Genomic DNA, 13,451 nt, shown 5'->3' on the forward strand with positions numbered 1-13,451 from the left:
GGTTTAATATATTCTTACTGCAGATTTCATGCAAAATGAAATTTAAGAGTATTTTGGCACAAATTTTTCTCCTCAGGGTTAAAATTTCACATTGAAGGATGCACTTTTACCCTAATTTGTAGACACGTTGGTTTTAAGTGAAAAGAATAATTATCTCTGTTTTATACGAATTGTTTGTTAGCTCTCACATTGAATATTGTATATGTTTGGTCTCCTTATCTAAGAAAGGTATTAACTCACTGAAGATGTTCAGAGGATGGACAGAGGGATGACTACTAAAATAATGCCATGAATGGGTTATTATGTGGAGAGAGGTTGAAATCTCTAAATTGACTTTCTTTTAAACAAAAAAGGGTTAAAATGATCTTATTACTGAAAAAGACTGGCTATACTGCAGGTTTATTTTTGTAAGGTTGATTAAGTTATAGAATGAAATGCCATAAGCATTAGTAGAGGCCAACACCTTACAAGAGTTCAAGGAGAATCAACGGTTTACTTTAAGCTAAAGGGTTAGAATAATTTTTCCTTCTTAAGGAGGAATATGCAGGGACAGCATTGTATATTGTAAGACCAAGTAGTGATAACAAATGTACCATGCTTGTTTTTATGGAAACTATCATAATTTTTCTTCTTTTCCACTCAACATAGCACAAACAAAGTTTACTTATAAACCACTTTAATCTTATACTTTGTAAGTACGAAGATCTCTTCTAATTTCTTTTAAAACATAACTTGAAATAGATTCATATAATTTTTTAAATTTAAATAACATTTTACTTTTAGGCCAGTAATATCTAATCATCAAAGTGTCAGTATGGCCTGAGAACTTTTTACTGTTCTTGTGAAGTGTGTGATTGTTTGTTTATACTTAAAATAACCACTGATTAGTTTGAGTCGCTCAACAGTTTATCATTTGTTATATATACATGCATTGAATAATAAATTCATGCCACTCCTGATTCTTGTGAACACCTTTACTATGTTTTGGTATATAAGATAAATATGTTTCTAATACTGAGGATTAGTGTGTTCTTTGTTCAGGTTTGTATTAGTGACCTTTACAGAAGTATTCCTTTAGGTTATGTACAGAATGAATTGCTTCAAAAGGTTCAATTAAACAAAAGATTATTGGGGACATGATTAGATAGTCAGTTGCTGTGGATAGTCCTGTGTGACATATTCAGATTAAAGTGAATTATATGCTATAGATGGACTCTATTTAAATATGCTAGGTAGTATGGTTTTTAGGAAAGCTTTAAAAATCATATTAAAGCTAGCACACATTAAATGTGATGAGGGAGTTTGGGAAATTGTGAGGGCAAAAATAGATAAGATTGCTAGGGTTAAGTGGTAATTGGAAAAAAATTAGGACACAGATTAAATAATAATTTTGAAGAAAAATATAGGTTAACAATAAGCTTAGCTGTTGTTAATTTGGTGTTATGAATATTAGTTAGAAAATTGATGAGTTCAGGGCTCAAATTGGAAAGGAAGGCTGTCAGAGAATGAGAATTACTACATTACTGAAACTTGTTTAGATTTTAAAAAACATTAACAATGGGAATTAGTTTTAAATTCCAGGTTTAAACTATATAATTGTAATAACTTTTTGTAAGGAGGGAGTAGAATGGCCCTCAATACAAGTTTTAAGCTGTAACTTGTGGGGACTGAAGACAAAGCTAGTAATCAAAGAGGATGAATAGTTCTAGGAATAGAAGGCTTTTAATTGGCAGCTGTTACAGGTCACCTAGTGATATAGGTGCTGTCAGTGAGAAATTATTTCATGAAATAAAGGTTATTATTAATACAGTTACTGATACAATAATATTGAGGCGAGATCTGTTTTTATACACAGATTTAGGTTGTACAAAGTTAACTAGTGAAGAAGGAAGGTTATTGAGGTGAGTCAGTATGATTTGAAGAAGAGTGCTAGCTGAAAATATCATCCTCTCAAAATAAAAATATAAAAAATTTGGTAATTTTTAAAACGTATTCTTTAAGTTAATATATAATGTGGTCATGAAGCCAACCAGAGGAGTGGTAATTTTAGATTCATTGTTAATAACTGATGAGGATGAAGTTACAAGAGCTGAAAAATTTAAGGTAATCTCTCCTTTAAAAATAAGAGTAATATTAATAGCTCTACAACTTTAGGCACCTGCTCATTGTCTATTGGCTGCCAAAAAAGAAAGAGAATCTGATTTTTGACCTTTTTTAAAATCCTGGAAAAAACTTAGCTCAACTTTATCTAGTTTAGTGTTTTAATATTTCTGTTTATAGCAAGATATGCAATAATGTTTGCTAATTGATTAATTTATGACTGTAATAATCATAGTGAATACAAGTGAAAAAAAAAGTAGGCAGTAAAGCTGCATATCATTTGTTTTTCCTATAGTTAGCAGTTGAAGAAGATAAAGTAAAGAAAAAAATGAAAGAAAAAGAAAATGTGGCAAATAGTAGCCATCTCTGTAATAAGCAGTTCAAGAGGGGAAAAACAACAAGAGTTCATGGCAAGTGTTGATTGCCAATCAGTTGCCCTCCCTGTGTTCAGCAGTTTAAAATTAGATATTTGCATATAGCAGTAGTAGTTTTGCAATAACAGACAAAAGTAAAGGAACTTTAGTGATAGTGGGAATCAACTATGAGTTCACTGTGTGGTATCACCAAGTTTGAAGAAACTTAAAAAAAAAAAAAAAAAAATTCAGCCACCTCCAGCTCTATTTTTTAGGTGGTTACTCAGGTGTGTGAGGTTTTGGGGTTTTCTCAGTTTTGCTGCTTATATACGGAGGTATACTATTCAGTCATGCGAAGGGATAACTATGCTTTGTCCACCATATTTGTCAGAACAACATACTTTAGCTTACTACTGCCAGAACGATGCATATATCCACTTTTGTAAATGTGGATTTCCAGAAGGGAGCCTGTGATAACAGGTCACCATATTCTGGGATTCATCTGACCTTCACTACAGTTTAGAAATATTTAACATTCCTACAAATTTTGTCAGAAGTCTCTGGGATTACCACATGAATATGATGATGATTTTGTTACTTTGGCTGACATTTACCTTAATACGATTATCATCTTCTGCTCTTTCTTTGGTTTCTTGGCTGGTATGCTGTTGAAACTTATCGGGTAAAAGATGCCTTGTTGGAGATCATTTGTCTCTACCGGTTGCCACTTTCTGTGAGTTACCCGAAGCTCTTTTTTCATTCTTTGATGTTTGTGGATATTCCAGAAGTGTTGGAATCATAAATTGATATTGTCCATTTACATTCGTCATTGTCATCATAGGCCTTTCAACTTTCTTCTACTTCTGCAGGGAGTCAAGGCTCTACTGTTCATAATGTTTCCTGACCCTGACTTCTTCAACCTCTCAATCTTTTGGTATCCAGATTTATTAAAGAGGCTTCTCCACTTAGGCAGACCATTACTAGTGTGGTAAGTGACTACCCTGTGCCAATGGGGTTTTGGGAGCACAGATACAACATTTTCTGGACATAGAATCCCTTTACTACAGATTTATAGATACTTCAGGTTCTTGCATTGGGGTTGGTCATTCAGTTCATATTTCACCACCATTATCCCCTGATGTGTAGTGTTTTCTCCTCTAACAGATCCTTAGATTATGGAATGTTATTCTAGGGTTCTCAGAGAGTTGAGTCAGTTCTTCTGGAATTTTATCCCCATCTATTTGTTATGGCCAAGAAAATGGAAGATTGGCATCCAATCATCAATCTTTCTTATTTCAACCAATTTTTAGATCCTCCCAGATTCAAAATGGAATCATTCCTCACCCTATGTTAGCATTTTTCACCAGGACTATGGATGACAAAGTTTGATGTTGCCAATGCCTATCTGTAGATTCCCATAGTGGAGTTATCCTGTTGCTCTCTATGCTTCATGCACAATAGTCAGGTACTACAGCCCAGGGCTCTTCTCTTTGGACTGGCATTTGCACCATATGTGTTCTGCAGAATAATATGAGCTTTTTTTCATTTCTCATCACATTCATTCTCCAGGCCTGTACATACACCATTATATGGATGACTGGTTATTCCTGTTGGTGGAACGTTTCACCCAGAATCAGAAGCCACCAACGTAGGCTTTATTATCAGAACTGAGAGAGCTGTTCTCATACTAACTCAATACATTGTCTATCTGGGCAACTTTTTTCAACATTTGTATCAGTTGGGCTCAGCTAATTTCAATCTGGCTCTTTGCTATGGAATGGGCAGTCAGACTCTTATTCATTTCTCCTTCTACTGTATGAATGGTTCTTTCTCTTTTGAGGATGTGGGCACCCCTTGAGTCTTTAATTTCACATGAGATCCTTTAAGTGGTCACTGAGTGACCAATGGATCATGAACAGTGATCCAGTAATACCAAAACAATACTACAGTAGCTGTTCCTTTTCCATCCCCTCATCCAGTAATCCATCTCCTCACAGATACCTCCCTTCATTGATAGGGTGTGTATATCAATGGTCAATAGTTTCTGGACTTGGGGATGAGCGAAAATTTTTGCTTCACATCAGTATTTTGAAGCATCTTGCTGTCTAAAGGGTAGTGTTTCAGGGTCTAGAATTATTGAAGTGAAAAATCACCATGCTTCATTCTGACAATTTCAAGGTGCTATCTTACATTTCCCACCAGGGTGATCCAGTCATATCAGCCTGCTGTCTTGTCATGCTATGCAGGTGATGAACTTAATGGCAGATCATTTATCTTAACCCAACAATATTACCCTGATTGAATGGATGCAGCACTAGGAGGTTTATTTGGAATTTGCTTTTGGTTCAGGATACTAATAATCGATGTATCACTCTCAATGGAACTCTCAACTATGAAAATTTTGGTTACCAGTACTTCATCCTTGGGCATTGGCAACAGATGGATTTAGTCAGAACTGGACAGGATTGCACTTGTGTGCCTTCCCACCAATTTGTCTGTAACAGAGATTTTTTGTTGTGTTTAAATCCCCTTTGGTGTGGATTCCTGTACATGGTGAGGGAACCTTCTTGGGAAGGTTCTGTTCTTTCAGTTTACCTCCTCTGGGATTTAAACATCCACCCACATGTTTGCCGTGCATGGCAACCCATGAAGTGGAGGAGATGATCCTGGTGGTTGAGAGGTCCAACCCTAACACACCACTTTGGTCTTGAATTCCTGTAGACGGGTGGTCTTGGGGTGGCCCCCCTTGAGTCTGTTGGATGGCCCACTTGGGCTAGGGTCAACAAAGTACCAGTGTTGGATGTTCTCAACAGGTGTTGTGGACATTGTATCTGATACTGGTGTTTGGGTATAGTGCTCACAAAACCCTGGAGTTGCTGCAGTATCCTTGTTTGGCATTGTAGTGCCTCCCCTCATGGGGCTCCATGGTGAATGGGGTCAGTGGGCACCAAAATTCCCCTTTCCTTATTATGGATACTCCAATTGAAAATCTTAATAAAATAGTGAAAAAACAGTCTATATGTAAATGACCACATCTTGAAGTTGGATCCTAAGACTGGCAGCAAGAGAAGGTGATAGTTTTCTCACTTCTATAACTGCTTCGACCCTGCTAGAGTTGTTTTGTAATCACCAAAAGGCATTTCATTTTACTTTGTTTTTGTTTATTGAGAATCATATTTTGACTTTTTACAGGAAATACATTCAGTAGTTAACATTATATTACATAAATAAAGCAGAACCATTAAGTCAAAATTCCAAATAATGAGATTTAATATCAGTAAAGAAACTCTGATTTCTCTCATTAATCTTATCGTGACATGCATAGATTCTCTTTAAGGTTTAAAAGGCTGGTATACTGTACTACAAGTTACTTGTGGACAAACAAAATATTACATATGACTCATTAAAGTTATTAAAGCAAGCTCAGTAACAGATAATTTATTTGAGTACTGACACATGACACCAAAAATGAATTCATGATATTGTGTATCAAATTATTATTTCACATACAGTAGAAAATGGCTAAATTTGAGCATTGACATTTATAATGTTTATAAAAAGTAGTTTGTCTAACTATAAGCAGTCCTGTTTACCACATAATAATTTTTCAAAACAGTAATAAAATTAGGATATTATTTTTCATGGAGAGTTTCTGTTTTATAGGTTCAGAAGTTAACCCAGATGAAGCTATTCTTGCACAAGTAAAAGAAATTGAGAGAGAGGTAAGGTGGTGTGTAGACTTAAAACTGTGCACATATTTAAATATTTATTTGGTAAAACCTTAATTAATGGGCACCTTGACACAACAGGCATTCTACCATTTAGGGCAGACTTTTTTAGTCTCTTTCTTTTTCTACTATTTGTAACCAAAATAAATATCACAATAATAGTCACCTTGATATTCTGGTTATGGAAAGTGTCTTTAGTTTCATTTTTAATATTTTTAAGATTTTATCAAATAAATTTATTCATAACAGTGTAAGTACTCAGAATCTTTGTTTTTCAAAGGTGTTTTTATTTATTTTCTATGTTTTAATAGAAATAACAAAAATTTAAGCATTTGTGAATAATGGTTGATGAATAAATTTGCTGAAAGAGAAAGAGGATTTTATAACTGTGGCACATTTTTTATATTGAGAGCATCTTGCTTTTGAGGGCATTTGGATGCAGTCAGAAAAGTGCTCTTAATGTCAAGGTTATACTGTACGTAAGCATATGTTTCAATCTATATATGCAAATGTACATTGTATGCTATCTACAAATTCTTAAGTTTTGATATTTTTAAGATTTTAGAAATGGAATAATGATCTTTATATACATATAACTTATCCCATTTTTATGTATATAATAAAATAGGAAAAGCTGTATGTTTATAAATGTATTTATTGTTATATTTAGATTGCAGATGTGGTTCCTCTGATTGGGCCTCTAATTGATTTGTCCTGCCTTCAGAATGAGTATGCAGATGATGATAAGATATACATACAAAAAATAAAGGTAATGCACCAGTTTCATATGTCTGTCAGAACATCTTTTATTAAATTCTGAAACAACATGTGAATAGATGATAATTTAGTGATTAGATGAAAAACTCCACTAATTAATAAATCTTCAGTGGTGTAATGGGTTAGGTTTTGTATACACAAATTCCAAACAACACATTTAGATTTGTGAGCTTTAAGGTTAACTTCTCTTGGTGAAATTCAACTTTAGCTTTAAAAATGTTTTAAACTAAATAATCCAGTACAAAATGTCCCAACTTTTAGTTCTTTTGGTAGCAAAGTTATATAACTACCCTTTCAAAGGAATGTTATACTTTGTTAATTTTGTTTTCATTTCTGTATATGTACAGTGTTAAGCTTTCTTGTTTCTATGCTAATAGTTTTTTGTGTAAATAGTTATCAAAATATCAAGAATAAGAAATCAAGATATACTGAGAAATTAAAAGAGCTTAAAAGCTAATTATTTTACTTAAAAAATATGAAGTTAATCTGATAACTGTAAAAAAAAATTTTTGTACTTACACCAGTTGTTTATCACTAATTTTGAATTTTGTCAAGTTTAAAATTTATGAAAATCTCTCCAGTTTACATTTGAATTTTGAGAAAAAAAAATGACAGTGGAAGTTTTTAATTTTCTAATATAAAGGTTCAGAATGATTTTTTATATAGATGAACCACAAAACTATTACTTTACTTTAAAACATGTATTGTTTTATTCAGTAACCCTCTCTTCATGTCACGAGGTTTTAGTGTACTACCTTCAAAATTTAATTGAACTACTTTCTTTTCAGAGTATGCACAATAAATATGGCATAAAAGTGTAATTAATAATTCATATTTTAGTAGTACTTAAGTTTTAAATTGTTACTTTTATAAGGCAATATTTAAAAAAAAAAATCTGGAATTTCCTCTAGTGGGAGAATTGTGAGATTTGCTCTCTGGGCATCCCTTTTTCTATAATTTATTTACCACTCCTCCAAAAAAGTACAAAATTTAATATAAGTTAATTATTATAATTTCATCATTCATCAAGTAAATTATAGCTTTCATAGCCTTCAATCTTATTTGGTTATAGAGCGATGAAATAGTCAACCAGAACCCTCTTGCCATGCCCATCTGTCACATCCTCTTTTTCACAAATTGCCAATAGTTTCTATGACATTCAACAATGTAGTATTTATCCAATAGAAAGCAACCATTTTCATCTGTCAAATGATGTGTCATATTACGTTGTTCTCTGTAAAGAGAATTATCAAATTTGCTTTCAGTTCAAGCTTGATTCTCATGGGAGACACATTAATGAGTTCATATGAAGTTTTAATGGTTTTTGTCACATAGTTAGAAAACCACAAAAACTGTGATAGTTATTGGGAATTGTTTGCTTTTGGCATTTTGCTATTCTGTGTTCTTTGGTGCATTATTCAATTAAATAAAAAATGTAGTGCAATAGTACCATTAGTTTAAAAAGTAGGTTAAATATCATTAGCAGATGACAGCAAAAAAATAAAAAAGTGAGAACTTTTTTTTTGTTTTTCATGTGTATATTTTATTCATTATTACAAAAGTAATGAAAACATAAAGTAGGGGAAATAAATAATAATAATATTTTTGTTCATGAGGTATGCTCACAAGCAACTGGTGATAATATAAGTTGAAAGTGTAATGCAAGCTGTACATTTGTTAAGTGATTTACAACTTATAATGGCACAAATAATAGTTAGAACCTGGTTTAAAGGGCAATAAAACAATAAAATTTAAGTGTAAATAGATGTGTATTGTTATGAGCTTAAAGCTGTTTAGGGTAAACAAATGAATTTTCATATTACAATTTGAAGTCATTCTACAAAGAGAAAAAGGTTAATTTAGATTTATTCAGATTTATTTTATGATTGAAGTCAGTCATATTGACCAAGCTTGTATAAAGCTAGGGTAGAGAAAATAATATAAAACAATTTGAAGTTTTACATGAAGGAACATTTGAAATTTATTTAGAAGGTTTAGAGATTACACAAATAGAATCTGAGGCAAGGAAAAATGTGAAAAAAACAGTTCTTCTGACTAGTATATAGAAAGCTGTATATATTCACAGACAAATCTTTAGTAAAAATACTTCATTAAAACATTTGCTTTTTTGTTTAAAAAAGATTTATAATGTTTACTAAACATCTGCCACATTTTGTGAAGATACACAAAATGTATTATAAGTTATAGTAGGGGATCCTTAAAAATGCAAAATTGGTTACAAGATTGGTCAATTTGACCAACCTTGTTTGAAATTTAATAACTGTGGATGTCCATGCCTTTCAGATGAGTTTGGAAGCCAGTATTTCCCCCATCATTGTTGAGCAGTTATCACTTCTAAATCCAGTTATATTATTGATATAAATTGATTCCTCATCAAACATATTATTTATTTTCCTACTGTGGTAAAATCTCAAAATAACAGCAAGAACTTAGGATATAGAAAGTCAGTGTATTCATCAATAGACAAAACTTATTTTACTTGCAAAATGACAACAACAACTGACTCTTTTCCAAAGTGATTTTTTCTTTTGTCAAATGCAATGACTTGTTTCTTTCCATTTTGATCTTTTGGGAAATTTTACTGTCTGGAAGCTTTGTTTTCATTACCTCATTCAGATGGTCGACATAAAGGAAAAAATTTCTGCTCAGCTGTGAATTCAAATAGCAAAACTTCAGCTCTTACAGTCATTTTATTGATATATTGTTCTGTTTGTTTGTTGTAAAAAGTACTGATCTTACTGTTCTTTGTTTAGCTTGGAATGCAGTATGTGTATTTGTGGTTTTATGCTTCATTAAAACCAGACTGTTTTCTTCCTTCATCTTATAGTCGCACTATGAGAAAATAAAAGTATATTTCATTTGAATTGCTCGTGTTCCAATGCATCAAGTTTGAATCCTTCAGCTAATCAGTGTTCAATGTCTGTGTATACTATTTAACAAACTGTGGTATCATTATGGACACTTATCTCTGGAGTGAATGAAACTTATTCAAAAATTTTTTTAAATATTCAGTGAAGGGAATTTCAGCTTTAATGTTCATTTTTAGTTGCCCAAGGTTGGAAGAAGAAACAATTTGAGGGTTGTGAGAAAAATATTTTATTGTCATTAATCATTTAACAAGTTACTTTATTTGCATGGGAGAATATAAAGTTTAAGTATCATGTAGAGAATACAGTATGTTTAATATGTTGTATATCAATGTGAAGTGAATTAATATTGGATTGCTGCACCCCAAGAATATATCTTTAAATATTTTCAGCCTTCAGTTATTGTCATTAAGGTGGATAGTTTATAATGTAAAGATAAGAAATAATGATGCTAAATTTATTTTAAATTTAGCTTCTTCTAAAGACAGGCAATTTAAAAAGAACAGTGAACACAAGATAGCAGAACCCTCTTAACTGGAAACAACAGAAATACAAGTTTGCCATATTAAATACATATTTTCTACCAACAGAACTGAAATCACATTAACAGGTACAGCTTAAATAAGGAGAAAAGTTGTATGTCTTACCACTAAACTTTACAAGATGAATACTATTCTATTAAACAAGACAGATTATTATTGAAAAATGCAATGTTCTGAGATGGTGAATACTACTATTGCAACTCACCATTGTGCATTGTACAATTACAAGATGCCAAATATGGACTCTGCAGAAGAAGAGACAGTTTTTTCATGTCTTATGCAATGTCGTGACGTGACAACACCTGTTGAACAACTTGGCTTAAATGCCCTATTGCTTTATCAATCCAGACAGGCCTTGCTTCACATCCAGAAAATATCAGACATTTGATTCTTGGAACAGGATGTTACCAAGATAATGTTTCATATCTTAATTTTTTCTTACTACTCAAGATTCTTGGAAAGGAAACCTGAAAAACTTTATAATCCTTATATCTTGAAAAATACAAAATCTGATGGAATTTTATAGTAAATTTTTAAGATCCCAAGGTCAACCTCTAAATCTCAAGATCTTGAGAAAAGCCCAAAGAGTAGGAATGCTGCACGTAAAACTTTCTGAATTATTATTTTTACTTTTTACATTATAAATTGTGAATTTTCAATTAGGCTGTTAGGATTTTTTGTTATTGGAATGTTGTAATAATTTGTTGGCATACTTACAACTTGGCTTGGCCCACTTTGAGACTTTCATTGGGTTGTGGTTAATGTTAATATTTTACTCAGTTGCATAAAATTAACTGTGATTGATAGTTAACTCAGTCATTGTTAACTAAAGTGTGTTTTAGTTTGTGTGTTATTGCTAAGTTGTTTGCTTTTAGTGTTAGTATTTTTTATACAACATACAACTATGTATTTGTTTGGCACTCTATTTAAGAGAACATGAATTAGATATAAGAGTACTAAATCTTGAACCATAACCCTAAAACTTTCATCTGGCTAGTAGTAAAGTATTGTTTACTATTGGCATGTGGAAGTTTTAAAATTTAAATAAAGATTTTGTCATTAAAACTTGGAGAACTACTGAGGTTGCCTAGAAATGATCTAAGCTTCATGTGATCATACATGAAGCAGTAATCTAGGGTTATAAATGCATGTTTTGTATTTGTATGAGTGTGGTCAATTCCAAGTTATTATAGTTCATTTATCTAGGATTTGAAAAACAAATACCAGTTCATGCGAAGGACAAGACCAGATGGTAACTGCTTTTTCAGAGCCTTTAGCTTTGCTTATCTTGAAAGTTTACTACATGACAAACAAGAATATCTCAGGTAGGTTTTGCAAAAAAGTATGTAAGTTCTCTTTGGAAAGAGTTTGTGAACTGTTTGGTCTTTATTGTTCAGTGTGTTATAGTTAACTAAAGCTTTCAAAGCAAGGGTATATATCTTTCAAAAATCAATAGCCAAAATTCCAATACAGTACATTACCTGTGCTCACATAAATAGCTATTCTTGTTTAGTGCTGCCCTCCGTATGCAAAAATGTTTTATGGATGCCACGAGCCTTGAAACTCCCATGTTCTTTACATTCAGTTTATTCAAATGCATCTCGCATGCAAGTCATCATGTGACAACCCTCCACCACTAAGAGTGCAACACTATCCTGACATGTGACTTCTTCTATTAGATCCTACTTAACTGTTACTTCTTGTTTGGTGTACTAATTCTGTAACATTAGTTTGTGCTTTCTTCAAGTTTTTTGTTTTCCATACTTTTATCAGCTTTTATCACCATGTTTATTATTTATTATACAGAAGTGACTTTTGTATCTTGTTGAGTTATTCTGAAGTGGAATTCTTTTATATTTCTTCTGAGTTACAGAACTTGTTACTTCAATACAAAAATTTTTTATTTCACTGTTGTGTTTGGTTATTAATTTTGAATTACAAATTACAAATTCTCACTTAAGAGATTATGTGCTCTATCAACACATTTACATAGATTTTAGCTGATGTACTGCACAGGAAATTATTGGCTTTATTTTTGTGGGAGACGGATTATTCAATGAACTGACCCTTGTTGGGCCTCTCCTTACTTTTGAGGACTCACACTTTTTGAAATACAGTCTGCAAATTTGGAAAGACATGATGTTATACTGTTATGATTTTTAATAATTTTATTGTTAATGTAATACAATTTCCTATAGTTATTTGGATTCCATAACAAGTTTCATTTGATTGGTTTGTACTCATCAAGTTCATGTTTGAAATTAGGCTTACTTGTATCCTTTGTCATATATCATTTGCTTAGGCTTGCTATGAGTCTTAGTCATTATAGGATTACCTATAATTGATCTTACTGGTACACCAATCATTAGTTTAAATATATTTTGTTCCCTCCATACACCACATCTTGTATGTATGTTATTAATACACACTTACTTCATTTTATAAAATAACATGTTTCATTTTCTTTATTGTTTATCTTTTATATTTCTTCATATTAACTAGGTTTGTGTAGAACTTTTGAATTGAGTTTGATATAAATTTCTTTTCCCAATATTGTACATACTTGTTAGATTAAGATTTTTATTTTAGAGCTTAGTGATATCCTTTGTCTAGCACTATTCAGTTAGGCTTAACAAGTGTATGTTATTTTTGATTTACTTGTATTTCTACTTATGGGTTAATTAGTAATTAGGTTACGCATCTTGTTTTCTTCAATTTGTAACATCCACTACATATGCTTTTTCATAATAAAATTTTTAACATTTACCAAATATTGACTGTTTCATTTTTTTGTTTATTTTATTTAATTTATGATTTATATTTCTTACCATTACCTTCATTTGTGAGGAACCTTGGAGGCCAGGATCCACACTATTTGCTCTCAGAAGTGCTTCTCTTCCTCCTACAAAGGCTGAACTCATTTCATATGACTGAGATGTTTTCACTTTTCCTCCACCTGGTCATGGATTACCTTCCAGATCTCTACTGCAGAATTTTCTAGGCCTATCTCAGTTTGGTTTGTTTTAGATGCATTTCACAGAATATTCCTCTTCATCTCTTGAC

General features: G+C 32.0%; 1 protein-coding gene across 1 annotated transcript in view; it reads left to right on the forward strand.

Annotated features, from left to right (window-relative positions):
- LOC143251817 (ubiquitin thioesterase OTUB1-like) overlaps nucleotides 1-13,451 on the forward strand; it is a 29,126-nt gene that overhangs the window by 1,180 nt on the left and 14,495 nt on the right. The window contains exons 2-4 of the mRNA XM_076503060.1: nucleotides 6,117-6,175; nucleotides 6,852-6,950; nucleotides 11,595-11,713. Of these exons, the coding sequence (XP_076359175.1) occupies nucleotides 6,117-6,175; nucleotides 6,852-6,950; nucleotides 11,595-11,713 (277 nt within the window). The remainder of the gene's footprint in view (nucleotides 1-6,116; nucleotides 6,176-6,851; nucleotides 6,951-11,594; nucleotides 11,714-13,451) is intronic.

The sequence above is a fragment of the Tachypleus tridentatus genome, chromosome 1, assembly GCF_004210375.1.
Source record: "Tachypleus tridentatus isolate NWPU-2018 chromosome 1, ASM421037v1, whole genome shotgun sequence".
Taxonomy (NCBI): Eukaryota; Metazoa; Arthropoda; class Merostomata; order Xiphosura; family Limulidae; genus Tachypleus; species Tachypleus tridentatus.